At 38.6% G+C, this 17,845-nt stretch overlaps 1 protein-coding gene across 1 annotated transcript in view; it reads right to left on the bottom strand.

Annotated features, from left to right (window-relative positions):
- The window catches only part of atp9b (ATPase phospholipid transporting 9B), a 312,373-nt gene that overhangs the window by 75,511 nt on the left and 219,017 nt on the right, over positions 1 to 17,845 (bottom strand). Inside the window, exons 13-14 of the mRNA XM_073050696.1 lie at positions 17,161 to 17,303; positions 1,499 to 1,611 (exon numbers count right to left, since the gene is read on the bottom strand). Of these exons, the coding sequence (XP_072906797.1) occupies positions 1,499 to 1,611; positions 17,161 to 17,303 (256 nt within the window). The remainder of the gene's footprint in view (positions 1 to 1,498; positions 1,612 to 17,160; positions 17,304 to 17,845) is intronic.

Raw genomic sequence — 17,845 nt, 5'->3', positions numbered from 1 at the left:
ACAACTACCACATAAACTCTGACAGCTTATTCAACATCTGCCATATTTAAAGAGCAAACACGAGGAAATCTGCAGATGCTGGAAATTCAAACAACATACACAAAATGCTGGTGGAACACAGCAGGCCAGGCAGCATCTATAGGGAGAAGCACTGTCGATGTGTCAGTCCTGACGAAGGGTCTCGGCCCAAAATGTCGACAGTGCTGCTCCCTATAGATGCTGCCTGGCCTGCTGTGTTCCACCAGCATGTTGTGTGTGTAATCTGCCATATTTATTTGCTGTATTTATTCAATGAAAACAAAATAGCATGCAATTAAAGATCATGCTTTACAACTCCGGAATTCTTTCAAAAATCTCTGGAATACAATTTCTCACTTGTTGAAAGAAAAGAGTCACCCAGTCTTTGCACTTTCCATTTATATGTTCTATAGCCACAAAGAGCTGGGATACTTTTATACACAAACATACTCCATTCACATTAGGCATCAGATATATACTTCAGAAATTGATGATATGCTTTCATAGAATTGAAAAGAATGCAAAACAATGGATGTTAATTAATAATGGATAATTGTTTAGCCAACCAAAATATAGAATATTTAACTTAAAAATGCAGAAAATTCAATGTCCTCCCACCAGATTTATAGAATGTTTATTTTAGCATTATTCAACTGCTCACTCCACCCACTGGCCCACTCCATAAAATTAAAGATACATCTTAGGCTTTTTCTCCATGCACCCACCACCCTCTCTTTTCCCTAGCAATGGAATTAGAAAGTGAAAAGGGGAAAAGACTTGAATAAGACCTTTTTTTTCCCTGCATGGCACTTTTTCTATAACTGTAACACTTTACTCTGCAGTCTGTATTGCTTTTCCCCGATATCAACTCAATGCACTGCTATAATGAAATGATCTGTTGGGACAATATGCAGATTTTCACTGTACCACACAGCGCAAGTGACAACAAATAAATTTACCAAATGTAGAACCTTTTGTTGCACTATACATCCAATGTACCACTCCAATATATTACCTCAGCCACCATGCAATCTCCAGTATATTGCTCACTGACCACGACTTAGCCTTCAGTTTAGACAGTTTCCTTCTATCTGTGCCATGTTAGCAAAAGCCAAACACAGTGTCCAGTACATGGAACTGCATAAGAGATCTAGTCAACTCTTCCCTTACTTCAATAACATTGTGGCAAAAGATCAACAAGCAGGATCACAAAAAATAAATTCAGCATCTTGCTGAGCTGCACAACTCACAAAAAGAAATCATACCTGTTTAGGTATCCAGGTGACTTGCATCTTTCAGTGGATTAAAACAAGTATTCTAAAGCATTTTCATGACCAACATGATCTTCTATGCAGCAAAAGAATTTCGGATACTTTTCACTCAGTGTAAATCCATAATAACTCTATTAAAGCACTAATTTCTTCACAGTTAAATACACAATAGGAATAATTTGTTTCAAATGAACACCTGAAATATATACCTGCGCATATGAGCCAATAATATGGTTTTGTATTTCATCCATTGTGTCTGTCCCGTAAGATACTGTGCCCAAGTGGAGACGTTTGAATACCATCTCATTCTGTGTAAGGGTTCCTACAATAAGCACAGAGAACAGTGTAGGCACAATTGCCGAAATTTACTAGTTATATCAAATTGCATTTCAATAAAGAACATTCATTCAGATCTGAATAACCATACACTAATACAAATAACTTTATGGCACAATTTGCTCTGGATACAATAGTCTACTGTTTTCATTGTTGTTGATTAATTTTAGCAAAAATTTAAATATTAATGTGTTATGCTATGTCAATAAGTTGCCGGATATGATGGATAATGATTATATAAACATACTAAACCACAAATTATATACTGAAATAACAAAATGATGTTTGAATGAATGCAAATTTAAAGGAAAGCTGTAAGATAAAGAGAACTAAATCCACAGGTCAGAAAAGCTGGGCAGGAATTTCTTCTTCTGGCTGATAAGGAACTATAATCCACAGCAGTAACACTTAAATAAAACTCAAATAAAAGTGGAATCCCTTTATATTCAATGAGAGAGTCATTAAATGTATAATAGCAGCACTGTTCACAAAACCAGTATGGTAATCTTGAATATGATTCAAAATAAATCACTACTGCAGCATGCTGCATTTAAAATTTAAAATGTCCTCTCCAAATAATTAATTCATCTCTCATTTTGCTGGGGTTAGCGTTGGGGAGGGGGCAGTACTTGCACACTGAGCAGAGTTCAACTCTTCACTATTTCTACTTTAGTCGCCAAAATAGCTTGTAAACAACCACCCCTGTGTCAATCAAAGTCAGATCCACAGCCATGTGATTAAAACAGCTAATTAATTGGCTGGTTTGACGGTTTACTGGCTGCCCTGACAATAGGCAGCGGATCCCTGAAGTGTCAAGAGTGAAGAATTTCCCGTAAACATCAGGATGAAATAAAATTACTGAAGGACACCTATGAGCAGAAAATTAATATAACAGCTTTCCTCTATCATAAACTTTTTAAAAAATCCCACATTCCCTGCTAATTCTTTAGTTCTGTTCCATACACCCACTTAAATATACAAAGACTGAACAAATTATTCCAAGGAATCTATCTGTGTCTTTCTAACCAGTTGCTAGGAAGTGCACAACAGCAGGACAGTGATGCATTTTAACAACTTCCCTTGTCACCCTGTTAGAAAGAATTAGCCCTCACTCTGATAATCTAGTAAAAACTGGAAAATGGTCATAATATTTCAATATTAACAAGTTGTAAGGTTTTCGATTCCAGATTCAAAAACAACGCAATTTTTTCTCAATTCATTTTTAAAATAGCTGTGTAATGCAAGACATACTAATAAAATGAAATGTTGAAAATCAAATGCTAACTCAACAACTATACCAATCAAATTCTAAATTGATATATTCACGCAAGCAAATGTCATATTCCTTAAGTTATGTGGAAACAGAAAAATGTTTTATTTTCCTGTGTTTTTAGATTAATGACACATTTACATTCTTAACTGAAATTGTTTCCCTAAAAGGTTAAATTCTCATTTATACAGTCTTACATTCATTATCCAGGGGTGTGGGCAGAGAGGTAGGAAAGTGAATGCTGAATACTACTGCATGAAACAGAAGGCTACTAAGCCAGTGATATAGCTGTGGATTTTCAGTAAAGTACATGGCTACAGAGGCTTGTGATTTGTACAAGTGTGTCATGCATTTTAATTGTTACAGTTTTGCTTAATAATAACCATTCTCTTAATCAAACACTGGGGTCAAGCCCACTTCAAATTTCAGCATCTGATCCCCAGCAGCCGAGCTGTGATGTGTTGTAACTCCAGAAACTAATTGAAAGAAAAACATGGGAGCCGGTATGTGCCTGTCTACTTAGTTTTTCATTTCCTGAGGCGATCACATAGCGTATGACGTGGTTACGTAATTATGTACGCCATTCACGTATTTCATACATATAACCCATAATGAATTATGTTAACAAAGCTTGCTTAATCAAATATATTAACAATATTACTTAAATATTAAATACACTACTACACTCCTCCCTGCTTAGCTATAAATTCCAACTCATAATAGAATGAACCTCAACTCATATGTAATGAATTGCTCTCTAATCACGTACAGCATAGCATTGTAAATTGACCCATTCAGGCCTAAAGATCTAATCGATGTGCAAGATTTCTTACAATACCTTCTTTCCTGACATAGGGTGGTGGAGGTCACTATGCTTGGCAGGTAAGACTTGTGGCTTTGAAACAAACTGAGACTGCAGGAAGTAGCTCTGATAGCTCTGGACACCTTTCTTCTCTAACAACTGACGGTGCTCTCCTGAACAGATTGACGTGTCATCCCCATATGACATTAGATGCAATCTCCACTGTGTGGGAGAGTGGTCCAATTTTGTCCTTAATCTTTCCAAGTACCTCTTTTGATCACCTCTGTAGTCCCTTGCCAGGACTGCTTGTCCAGGAGTGAAACATCAAGCCTCCTTGTTTGAGGAGTCTTCAATTTGCCCCAGCTGTTTGTCCTGCATACTACTTCTGAGACTAGACATGAGGATATCCAAACATGAACACAAGGGACGGTCCAGGAACAGCATAGCTGGTGAGTTGTGGGTTGTCAGCGTCAGTGTAGTGTGTTTTGCTGACAATGCTCGCAGTGTGTTTTTTTAGGCTCTGGACAAACCTTTCCACCAAGCCAAATGTAGCAGGGTGGTATGGTGCAGATGTAATATGTCTTATTCCATTTATTTTCAGCAATTACAGAAACTGTTCTGCAACAAACTGTGGTGTATTGTCAGTGGCTAAATGTTCTAGAACACCAGACCTTAAGAAAAGGCTTCTCAAAAAAAAATCAACAGTGTCTGGGGCTGTAGTGAAGGCTATTGGGGACATTTCAGGTCACTTTGCAGCTGCATCCACTACCACCAAGAAATTTATGCCATGAATGGTCTGGCAAGTGTTATGATCCCAGCCCCTCCTTTGTGAGAATCGCAAGAGCCCTAGTGAAGGGGGGGTCAATGACCCAAGAGAAGAGAGAGATACGTGCAGTGTCCCTCGTTTCACGGCAAGGCAAAAGCTGGCGACTGTGGTCATTGTCTCGTGGAGACACCTTTGTGAATTGGGAACTGTACTACGTGTATACCCTCAGGGCAACGTGGGTGGAGAGATGGAGAGCGATTGCATCATCCCAACCTGATTGACATCTGAGACCCCGTGAGCTCAGCTAAAAGAGGGGTTGTAAAGACGGCCCCCCCCCCAGACGCACCAGAAGACACGCTAGAAATCCTGCGACAGCGTTTAATAGCGACAGCCGGTGAGGAGGTTCGTGTGCGTCTTTTCCTTGCCTGGGATTGGCGACCTCACCACGAAATAATGGCTTTAGCTACAGGAGAGGCCACGAGTGAACGGCCACCCCCCAACGAGACTCCGACGGATCGAACTCCTAACGGTTAGAAAAACCCGCCGGGTAACTGTTTCATTCAAGCTCTATCTCTCTCTAACAAAAGTGCACCACCGCGACCCCCCAAAAGACGGCAGCTGGTGGAACTGCAGTGAAAGCAAGAGACTTTTAGATATACAGTGGACAATATATATATTACCCCTAGACAACGATAGAGCTTATTTCTTATTGATTATTACTATACCTGTGCTTTAGATTGAGTATTGACGACGTATGTTATCTGAATGTTTGTATTAACCTTACTTTTGTGCCCCTTTATAAATAAAAATGTTTAAAAATGGTACCATCAGACTTCAGCGGACCTCTCTATCTTTGCTGGTAAGTGATCCAGTTACAGGATACGTAACACAAGATACACATGAATCCTCTGTCAGGTCAATGCAGGCCAATCCCAGGGATGGACAGACACTATTCTTAGCATGCTCTGGACGTGTTGGCTTCCCAAACAGTGTATGGCAAGCTGCTCAATTGCCTATTCTATTGCAGATCACCAGACAAAGCTTCCAGCCAATACTTCCATTTTGACCGCACCTAGATGGCCAACATGTAGTTCCTCCAACGCTTTAGCTCTCAACTTGGATGATACATCAACACTCAATCCCCACATAAATGAAACCTGTCAAGGGCAAATTCATCCTGATGCTGGTAAAAAAAAAAGGGGGGGGGGCATGAAAGTTTTACTGCACATTCCAGCCATTTTGGGATGCCGTGTAGACCTGAAACAATTTTTATTTTCTGGTTTCTCTTTGGATCATCTCTGCCTTTATAGGAAGACTTTTGATTTGCATTAGGGAAAGTACGCCAAGAGGAGTGTCTTTTTTTGTAAATTTTTCAGGCATTTCTTTTTCCAAGGGTAAAGTGGACAATCCATCAGCAATCATGATTAGTTGTCCTCTTGAATTTGATCTTGGAATTGTGTTCTCAAGAAACGGAGCCCATCTCCGCATTCATGACACTGGTATTAGAGAAACACTTTTCTGTGGATTGAAATGGACACTAGTAGTTGATGATCGGTAATGAGGATAAACTCTCTCACGTGTGTAAGTACTGGTTGAAACCTTTCACACCGCAAACCAGATTCAAGGCCTCTCTGCCAATCTGTGTGCAAATTTTCTGTGCAATGGTAAGGAAATCGGATATAACTGCACCTGTACCATAAGACAAGCATCACTGGATGATATGAATTATAATATTTGAGTACCAGGTCACCATTTCCTTTGCCTTTTGGAAAGCTTCCTCACATTGCTTTGTCCATTGCCATTTCTTCCTGATCTGCAATAAGGTGTTCAAGGGAAGGAGCATAGTACCCAGGTTTAGCAGGAAAATGTTACAGTAATTCAGAAATCCTAAGAAAGACTGCAACTGAGACGTGTCCTTTGGACCTGGGGCATCCACCATGGCTTGAACTGTCTTAGCAGACTCGTAATTCTTGTGTGTCAATGTGGTGACCACAGTAAGTGATACTTGATTTAAAGAATTCACAACTTGTTCGGAGCCCTTAATCTTCTAATCTTTTCAACAGTCTTGAGATTGTGGAGATATCCCTTGTCATTCTTACCGGTAACAATGATTTCATCCAGGTAACACTGAGTGCCCGGGCAGCCTTGCAGCACCTGGTCATTAGCTTCCTGCCGGAGTGCAGCAGCAGATTCTACTCCAAAAATAAGCCTATTATAGTGATAAAGATATTGGTGTGTGTTTAAGGTGAGAAACACTTTCGATTCTTCTCCCATCTCCATCTGTAGGTAGGCTTCAGCTAGGTCCACTTTTATGAACTGCTTTCCTCTAGAAAGGTTTGCAAAGATATCCTCTATCCTGGCCAGAGGGTATTGATCTACCTTCAGTACTGGGTTGATGGTGACCTTACATCACCACAGATCCTGACAAGACTAATTTTTCTTGTCTACTGAGACCATCGCTGTTGCCCATGGGTTCCACTCAACCTTGGAAAGAACTCCTTCAGCCTCCATGTGATCTAGCTTACTGACTACTTTATCACAGATGGGATAGGGAACCAGACAGGCTTTGTAAAACTTTTCATTTAACACTATCTTGATATGTTTGAGCTTTCCAATGCCATCCTTGAACACTGCTGTGGCATCATCTAGTGCCTTTCTTAATTTGCTTTCAGTTGACTCTATTAGAGGGCATGTGGCATGCAAATTGTGGATGGATCTCCAATCAAGTTGCAGTTGTCTCAGCCATTCATGATCCCACAATATTGGCCCTCCAGTTTTTAATCACATACAAACCCAATGTACACTGTTACAAATGTCAATCCCACAGGAATTATCTTTACTCCAGTGTAACCCTTTAGTTGGATATCTGCAGGTATCTTTGGAATATCAAAGTATCTTTGGAATATCATTCAAAATCATTTTTTATGGCAGAAATAGTTCAGCCAGTGTCCAATTTCATTTTAGTCAATTTGTCACTCACTTCTGGTGTAAGCCATATTACTTGTCTCTTGTTAGTTTCCACGTTATAAATCTCAAGACTACTCAGTCCTGTGTCACTCTCATCATTATCAGATTTTCATAAACAGCTTGCACATTAGTGCTCTTTTTGAAACTGCAACTTTATTTTTTATCTTTTACTCTTCCCTGCGCAGTTCATTTATTTTTATCTGCCCAACATGCTCTTTGTATGTGTCCTACTTTGTTGCATTTTCTGCAAGTTTTGCCTTTAAACCTACATTGGCCTGGTGTAACAGGCCCCTGCCACAATGGTAACACAAACTATTCAGCCAGGCAGGTTTCTATTCAAATGTTGCAATTTTGATCATGCTCACTTTCATTCCTGACTGCAACTCACTTGCAACTCTGGCTGCTATTTCCACGGATACAGCAATTTCAACTGATCTTTTAAATGTGAGTTGTGCTTCAGTTAGGAGCCATTTTTGAATGCTTCTTGTAAGATAACACAAACTAAATGACCTCTCATTACATTATTAAGCTGATCACTTAAGTGACATTTCTTGGACAATTTCTTCAGTTCAGTCATGTGCACTGAAATGAACTCCCCTTCCTTATGATTCTGCGTATGAAACCTGAAGCGTTCTGGAATTAACAATGGTTTTGGTTCTCAATGTTCCTGCATTTCATTCACAATATCAGCAAAGCTTATTTCGGCTGATTTGGTTGGAGCAGTTAACTTCTAAGCAAACTGTATGCTTTTCCACCGAATGCACTCAGTAACATTGGCACTTTGTTTATTGGCTATTTCATTTGCTTCAAAATATTGCTGCATTTGTTCAGTACACATCATCCAGTTATGTGCTATGCAATTGAATGTATCTATCTTTCTGATGTAACTAGCCATTTCTGCTTTGTTATTACCCAGTACTCACTATTTTTGAGCCTGTGAATTTCGTCTGATTTCTGCCTTTTGGTTTTAAACTCAACCGACTCACTCCTCTTCCGAAAAATAAAACTTATATTTTCTAACCCCAGAAACTAATCGAGAGAAAAACATGAGAGCTGGGACATGTCTGTCCACCTAGTTTTTCTTTCAGTATTGCACTCACATATGACATGGTGGCGTAATGATGTATGCTATTCACATACTTCTTACATATAACCCATAATGAATTATGTAAAGAAACAAAGAAAGCTTAATCAAACAATATATTTACAATATTTCTGAAATACTAAATACACCACAGAAGGGAGAACCTGCACTGATCTGCTAAAAGTCTCATGAAGGTGGTATACATAATTTAATGACACAATTCCATGAAGAATAGTCTCTCAGTGCCTGGGCTGAATCCTAATCCTAAACAGAGGCCAGCAAATAAACAAACGCTAATTCATATCATGTTACTGCATGTAAACTGATCATTGCATTTAATCACTCAATAACAAATAATCACTTCAAAGGAATAATTTGGAAGCTGTGAATCATTTTGGGCCTTTGAGTTATGAAAAACACTGCAATAAACTAAAATTACTTACTCAATCTTACATCAAGTTGTACAGATAATAATTAAGTTTAATCTTGCATTTGTTCTGTACTTGAAGGAAAGCAATGTAAAAAATCTGGGAATATCACACCAAATATTAGCTCTGCACACTTCTGAAGAGATGATAGAAAAATATAGATCTAGTCCAGAGTACAGACAGAAGCTAGTACATCATTGGGGCATGCCATATATTTTCACATATGGCAGGACTCAATTCAAAGCAAGATATTCAGAAGAACATTGATTGCCTTTGTAAACAATGCACCATGAAAAATAACTTTTGCAAACACAGATCTGTAACAAGATACAAACGTACAAACATGTAAATTAATGATCCAAGTGAAAGACGGTATTTAGAGATGGCATTGGTGACATATCTGAAGGGCATGTCTCAGATACTGGTGGTTACTAGATTTTCCCTTCTTGGGAAGCTTCTTAGCATTTCCAAAATGATTTAAAAGAAACTTTGATTACATTTTGAATGCATCCATGACAGAGTTCTGCTTCATTCCTAAAACACTGCCATGAAGACATATGATCATGTCATATACTAAAAGCCCTTTCTTCCCACATCTCCATAACTACCTTTACCCCACATCTCCATAACTACCTTTACCCCCAACTACATTCTAAATGCCGTCTTTCACCTGAATCTGGCATCGTTCATAATGCCATTAAAAGCCAAATGAACTACTGTAAGGTAAAATTATTTCTCCCTCCCAGTGCACGTTACTGATACCAGTTGTGTAACCATTAAAAGATTAGAATAATCTGATAGTTAACACAGCAAGCTTCAAAGTTTGGAAAGTGAAAGAGCAGATGTTGAAATCTGAAAGTTTTGATGAAGGGGCCAAAACATTAATTTTTTCGCTTTCTATGGATGCTGTTTGGTAGGTTGAGCTTTTGCTTCAAAGCCCAATATCTTTCTCATGGAGGAAGGCACGTTCTTTGGACTTCACTAAATATTTTAGATTCAAGTAATTATTTCAAAATACAGTCACCTGTTATTAAAGATAATTCATCATTCAGCCTGTACAGACAAATCATCTAAGAAAAATATTGGAAGCAAAACACATCAAGCAGCATTTGTGGAAAGGGAAGTAAATGATTATTTTACATCAATAACCAATTATCAGATCTTAATCTGTACTGTTAAAACAAATTGGTTAGGCAGAAGAGAAACCATCCCACTCAACTCATTGAATGTTGTCATAACATCTTTTCCATATAGGGTTGAAATACAACATTTCCTACTAATGACTGTATCTGATTACAAAAAAGCATATCTAAACAGCTGTAAGGCCAGAGAAAGAAGACATGTCCTTTGAGCAGGATTTGCTCTTCTGAGTGAATAACAGAATACAGCAGTATGGCTGTATAATAGAGCTGCTGCCTCATAGCTTCACAGACCCTGGTTCAATCCTTACCTCTGGTGCTGTCCATGTGGAGTTCACATGTTCTCTTTGTGAATGCAAGGGTTTTCTTTGGGCATTCTGGTTTCCTTCCACAAGCAAAAAAGATGCAAGTTGCATCTTAATTCCCCCATACTTGCAAGTGAGTGATAGAATCTGGGGCTGTATGTATTAATGTGAATAGGGGGAGAATAAAATAGACTTAGTGTAGGTGGGTACTTGATGACTGGGTGGGTACTAGGTAGGCATGGATCTGTGGGCTGAAGTGTCTTTTATTATGAATACATAATAGTTAAAGACTTCAGCATTGTTGGCAGAATTTCAGATGGTGATGAGGTGGTTGAATAGATCGGTTGGTTGAGTGGTGTTGTAACAATAACCTTGCACTCAATATTAGTAAGACCAAGGAATTTATTGTGAACTTCAGGAAGAGCGAGTAAAAGGAACATACATCAGTCCGTATCAAAGGATCAGAAGTGGAAAGGTTGAGCAGTTTCAAGATCTTGGGTGTTAACGTCTCTGAGGATCTACCTGGGCCTAATATATTGATGCAATTGCAAAGAAGGAATTTCATTAGGAGTTTGAGGATAATTGGTATGTCACCATAGACACTTGCAAATTTCTTATAGATGTACCATGGCATTCTAACTAGTTGCATCACCATCAGGTATGCAGGGTTCACTGCACAAGATTGGAAAATATGGAGAAAGTTGTAAGCTCAGCCAGCCCCATCATGGGCACAAGCCTCACCATCATCGAGGACACGTTCAAAAGGCGATACCTCACGAAGGTGACATCCATCATTAAGGACCGCCATCACCCACGACATGCCCTCTTATCATTGCTACCATCAAGGAGGTGGTACAGAGGCCTAAAGACACACACTCAACATTTTAGGAACAGCTTCTTCCTCTCTGTCATCAGATTTCTGAATGGAAAATGAACCTTAACTCAGTATTTTTCCTTCTTATTTTGCACTACTTAACTAATTTAAATATATATATTTAATTGATATACACAGAATATATACTTCTCATTGTAATTTATAGTTCTTATTATGTATTGCAATGCACTGCTGCCAGAATACAACAAATCTTACGACAAATGCTGGTGATATTAAACTTGATTCTGATTATTCCAGTTTAAGTGTCAGGTGAATTGACTACAAAATTTATTCTAAATATTTTATTAAACTACTAATAATGGCATTAGAGGATTAAAATCAATTTTAGGAATTTGAGGTGTACGAGTTCTCATTCAGCACATTCCTGAAATTAATCATTCTTGACACACAAATGAAGCACCTACATGAGACAGAAGCTCTTTTAGACAGATATTTCAGCACATACTATGTTAGTCATTACTGTATAAATCGGTGAAATTTTGGGGAAAGTGCTATTGTAAAAACAACCAACTAAACTTAGGACTTACTTGTTGTTTTACGTTAATTCTAAGCAGATCATAGCATTTCAAGGTTATATGGAAGCAACCCTTTACTCTGAGTAGAATGCACCCACACAGAGTCAGGCAAGATGCCAGCACTTGACGGGACGGGCTCATTTCCTCTGTGAAATTTTCACATGTACATAGGAACTAATCACCAAGTCCATCTGATAAACTGACCCCATATTGAAAACAAATAAATACAGCATTAAACATTATTAATGAATCACTTAACTCATCACTCCACTATCATGCAGTTTAGCCTTTTCATTAGAACTCCCTTGATGTCAGTTATTTATTGAGATAAAATACATAGATGATGTACATGAAACAGATTTTGTGCTGCCACCTGTAAAAGAATGCCAATTTTGGAAATGCTAAAGGTATAATTATTGCCTACAATATTCATTTATCAAAGAAGTTGTTCCAGCTGTTTGTACCACTAATGACTTCATAATACAATGGAGATAAATCCATTGACACTGGGATTAATTTATTGCATCATTAGGGTTCACCCACAGTTACCATTTAAAAGTTATGAGCTCTCCACTGCATTGTTCTTAAACAATAGCTTTATCAAAAGCAAGCAGTGGGAAGATTAAAGCTCTACTTGCAGATTAAGTACAAATTATCTGTCCTCTTGTTTCAGCACCATTTATTCATTTATCACATAACATCTAGTATTTCAGGTCAGTGTCAATATGCTCTGCATCCTCACAGTTAACAGATGTCTTCTCTTGTCAAATGAATTACTTTATGTTTCACGCACTGGTGGTCGCAGATGTGTCACTATAGCAACATCATTAATTTCAGATCTTACCGGAAACATGCTCTCCAATCAAACCTAATTATACCACATTGCTTTCTTGTCCTACAATAAGGAAACTATAATGTAATTATTGGGACACTTCATTTTCTATTCTGCCATGGCAAATGAGCAAGCCAAAATGATGGACGCTTCTTGTCAGAATGCTTACTGATGAAGCACAAACCCAATTTGCAGTCATACAAAGAGCTACCTTGCAATTAAGATAGACTGCAATGCTCCTCAGACCCAACAACTTAAATTCTGTATAGATACTGATGGCAATTCTGTTTCAGGAAGCTACAAAAAGATGCAAAACAGGAGTTTGCTCCAATGAGCATTTATTTTGGTTAATAAACTAGACAGAAATTGCACGGTTAATGAAATTTAACCGCAAGTTTTCAGACTTTTAATTTTCCTTAAAAAAATCTTCATCAATTAATGTGAAACAACCAGACACCAAAAAAATCCTGTTACAATTTAATTCTTGGCCTAAGAAATTAAAGAACCAAATTTGGGGTGACACTTGCTTTAACATTCATTGACGCTTCACTCAACCCAGGAACACACAAACAGTGGAGGTGCACACATCAGGATGCTCTTCACTGACTACAAGTTTGGCATTCAATACCATCATCCCCTCAAAGCTAATCAATGAGCTCCAACTCCTAGGCCTCAAGACCTCCTCGTGCAATTGGATCCTCTATTTCATCACTTGCAAACCCCAGTCAGTTCAGATTGGCAACAATACTTCCAGTCACCAACAGCACAGGTGCACCACAAGATTTAGCCCCCTGCTCTATTCGCTTTATACTTATAACTGTGAGGCTAAGCATGGCTTCAATGTCATATTTAGGTTTGCTGACAACACCTCTGTGGCTGGCTGAATCAAAGGTGTTGATGAATCAGTCTATAGGAGGGAAATTGAAAACCTGACTAAGTGGTGTCACAACAACATCTCACTCAATACCAGCAAGACCAAGAAGCTAATTGACTACAGCAGGAGGTCCGCGAACCAGTCCTCATTGAGGGGTCAGAGGTGGATGGGGCAGCAACTTTAAATACCTTGGCTTTATCACTTCAGAGGGTTTATCCTGAGTCTAGAACGTAACTGCCATTACAAAGAAAGCACAGCAGCACCTCTACTTCCTTACAAGTTTGTAACAATTCAGCATGTCATCTAAAACTCTGACAAACTTCGATAAATGGAGAGTATATTGACTGGTTGCATCATGGCCTGGTATGGAAACATCAGTTCCCTTGAATGGAAAAGCCTACAAAAAGTATTGGATACAGCCCAGTCCATCATGGGTGAAGCTCTCTCCACCATTGAGCATATCTACATGAAGCGCTATTGCTGGAAAGCAGCGTCCATCATAGGGACCTCCCATCATTCAGGCCATTCCCTCTTCATGTTGGTGCTATCAGGAAGGAGGTACAGCAGCCTTAGGTCTCACACCACCAAGTTCAGGAACAGTTATTGCTCCTCAACCATCAGGCTCTTAAATCAGAGGGGAAAACATCTATCAACTTCACTCACTCCAACACTGAACTATTCCCACAACCTATGGACTCACTTTCAAGAATTCTTCATCTCAGGCTCTTGATACAGTGGATTTCAGTTAATTGGGGCACATAAGGGCCAGCACATTTTGGCCCAATTAAGTGACTGCTCCAAATTAGCTGATTTCATGGAAACATTTAAAATGCATAACAAAGACAAACTACCATTTAGCAGAGTAACAAATTATATATTTAAATGAAATACAGAACAAATTAGAACACCACAAATACTACTATAGTATTATAACACTGCATTAGTTCAAGTACCGTAGATTCCGGATTTTAAGCCGCTACTTTTTTCCCACATTTTGAACAGCTTTGAACTTTGCGGCCTTTAATCCGGAGCGGCTAATACATGATTTTTTTCATGCCGCCTCGTAAACATTTTGCCTCATAACAGTAGACCAATAAAATTGATGAGTAGTTCACAGAGGTCCAATGAAATTGTACGATAAATCAAGCGCACTTTCACAATTAAATTATTGTAAATCAGTCATTTGTACTCACCCTCATCAACATGGAAAACACTCGAAGCATTGTGCTGCCTTATGGCAGTTATTTAGTTTATAATATTTTCGCTTAGTAATTCATTTTCTAGTTAAAGTTAGAAGAGTTTTAACTATATTTGTTTTCTGTACTACATCGCGGGATGCTATGATGTCACACCCGGTTTCGCGGTGTCTTGTGGGAAAAATGCCAGTTTGCGATAAACGGAAAGGAGGGGGGAGCGCATTACGCGAGCGGCTTTGGATCTGAGCGAACGCTGCTTTTAAGTTAAAGGCGATCAATAACTTTTCCTGGTAGGCTGCAGTATATATATTTTTTACCAGTCGTTAGGAGATATTGGAATGTTGTTCAGTAAAGAAGTATACGCAACGTATATTTAAAAGTAGCCGCGTTACGGGCACGGTTCGAAAAAAAGCATTTGCAATATGTATTTGTTTTTGTTACCATATGGATTTAATTAAAAGTTAAAAAATCCTCACGTGTAATATCTTTCTGTGTAAATATCTCATATTACAACGTGGGACACCTGCGGCCGAAAATCCGGTGCGGCCTTTACAATTAAAAAATTGATTTTATTTCTAAAATTAGAGCCAGCGGCTTTTAATCAGGTGCGCTCTGTAGTCCGGAATCTACGGTAGTTGTCGGTGGAAGAATTCATCACTGCCATGTTCTTTTGGTTGACTGTAAATGAACAAAATCAGTGCAAACACCTAGTGCAGATAACAAACTACCTTCATTGCCTTTCTGCACAAAGTCAAAATAAAAAAAACAAAATCTCTGCCTTTTGAATCAGCATCCATTGGCCCAAATGGATAACAACATAGGTACACGCAACTGGCGCTTTTTAAAAGCTGTTCTCTTTATAATGTCTAAAGGCCTTTTTTGGCATCTCCAAGCCAGAACGCTTGAAACCACAGTGAGCTAAACACTTCCCAATTGTCTTGCTGCTTATTTCTTGCCAACTATCAGCGACAAAAATCACTACTTTCTGAACAGAAACACACACAACTGACACCATTTAAAAACTGTTTGCTCTAAGCAGTGCAGAGTTTCACAGCCACGCTAGCTAGAAAATCTTCATAACAGTCTTCTAGCCCAATTAAGCAACACAGTGTCACAAATAAACATAAGGAATCCCGGCTATTTTCTCGATTAGATTTTCTTTAAGAGTTGTTCCAAGTAAGTGTCTGTCCCATGTAATCGATGCCCAATTAATCAGAATCCACTGTGCTTATTTATTTGTTGGTTCTTTGTATTTATTTTGAATATCCGTAAGAAAATGAATCTCAGGATGATATACATTTACTTTAATAATAAATTTACTTTGAACTTTTGAACATTCTGCAGCAAAATTTAGACAACAGTTTCTAGTGATAATGGGAGCATACAGGGAAACAGATATAGATTACAGAAGATGTTTTACTGCTTACTAGCAGAGGAGACAGGATATTGGCTGAGCAAAACGATGGTAGAGAGGTTTAGTTATGAATAGTGACTCAAAGGTTGGAGAGAAAGGTACAGGTGTGCAAGGTGGCTAGGGGAAGAAGAAAAAAATTCTAGGGCAAGATTCATAAATGGGGTTGTTCAGGCAAGACAGTATATTGCAAGAGGTACTGTATGGTCGAGAAGCTACCTTTGGCTTAATTAGAGGCGCATAATATGGGAACCAGCTGCCAGAGGAACAAAAACTTTTATGTGAGAAAGCTCATATTCGTAATACACAGGGCAGAAAGCTGGAGTTTCCACACAGGAGTCAATAAAAGCCACAATGGAACTACCTGTAGGGAAGCTCTTGGTAAAATCAAGGTGCAAGATACACTGAACAAGAGTTGGGATGAAGCGTAGATGACCAGAGAATTCCAATCCACTGGCACAATCCATGGATGTAAAGGACGAGCAAACATGTAGGAAGTTGTCGAATAAAGTGCCAATGGCATGAACAACACAGAGAACAGGACGGGGGGGGAGGGGTTTGGGGTTGGGTGGAGTCATTGCTCAAAGGGACTATTTCAAGGACCTTATTCTGGAGAATACTGAAAGGCAGCTTCCTTTTACACAGCCAGTAAATAAAAGGGAAAAGAATAAATCGTTCATAAAAGTAGTGATTAAAAAATAATAAGATATTATTAGCAGTAGTTAACGCACACAGGAATGGAGAATAAAAATGTGCACTTTCAGGCAATTTTGTTTAAACTAAAAAGTGAAAGTCACTAAATAAGTTATTTACCATTTTCACAAAACTGTTCTGTATATACTGTGTATGACAGTTTGTTAGCTATAAAGCAAACACTTTGAATTTTTGGTTCATACTTTGATTTACCTACAACATTATCCAGGTGTTGCACCTCAAAGAATTATACTCAGTATTATTCAAAATTTCAGATCTGCAACAACCTATTTCATTCAAAAGGCAGGAGTTGAAATTTCAGAAATGTGGCAATCTCAAGAGATGACATCAACATTACCTGTCTTATCTGTTAATAAGTAAACTAAACGTCCTAGTTCTTCTGGTATTGTGCTTGTCCGGACTACTGTGCCTGGAATGTTATCATCTCTCATGATCATCCAACCATAGGCTGCTTTTCCCATGTCAAGGTTTACTCGCAAACTGTGCAAACGAGGTGAAAATGGAGAAGTTCACAAATGGCTAGTACACAGGTACAGCAAGGCTAATAGAATATTAATTATTTGAGGGAAATGGAGACAAGAGTTGCGTTGGACACTAGTGAAACGACATCTGAAATGCTCTCTGTACAGTACGTGTCTCTCTTCTCTCCTCTCCCATTCGGCAGGAGATACAGAAGTATGAGAGCCTGAACCAGACACAAGGACAGCTTCTACAAGATAAACTCTTGATCTCCCAATCTAACTCTTCATGGCCCTTATACTCTATTTGCCGACTTGCATTTTATTTTCTCTAATACTGCAACACTGCATTCTGCATTTCCTTTTTACTATGTCGACGTAATTATGTTCGGCAGGATCTGTCTGGATGACATGCAAAACAGCCTTTCACTGTATTTCTTCACATGACAATAATAAACCAATGTTATAGTTAAGCAAGCAAGCTATTAACAGATTTACTGGATTTATGCCTGCAACAGGGTAGGTTATCTATTGAGGAATGATTATATGGGCCAGGCTTGTATC

This window comes from Hemitrygon akajei, chromosome 1 (genome assembly GCF_048418815.1).
Source record: "Hemitrygon akajei chromosome 1, sHemAka1.3, whole genome shotgun sequence".
NCBI classification, from domain to species: domain Eukaryota; kingdom Metazoa; phylum Chordata; class Chondrichthyes; order Myliobatiformes; family Dasyatidae; genus Hemitrygon; species Hemitrygon akajei.
The sequence above is the reverse complement of the archived record's forward strand: the minus strand, read 5'-3'. Positions and strand labels throughout refer to the sequence as shown.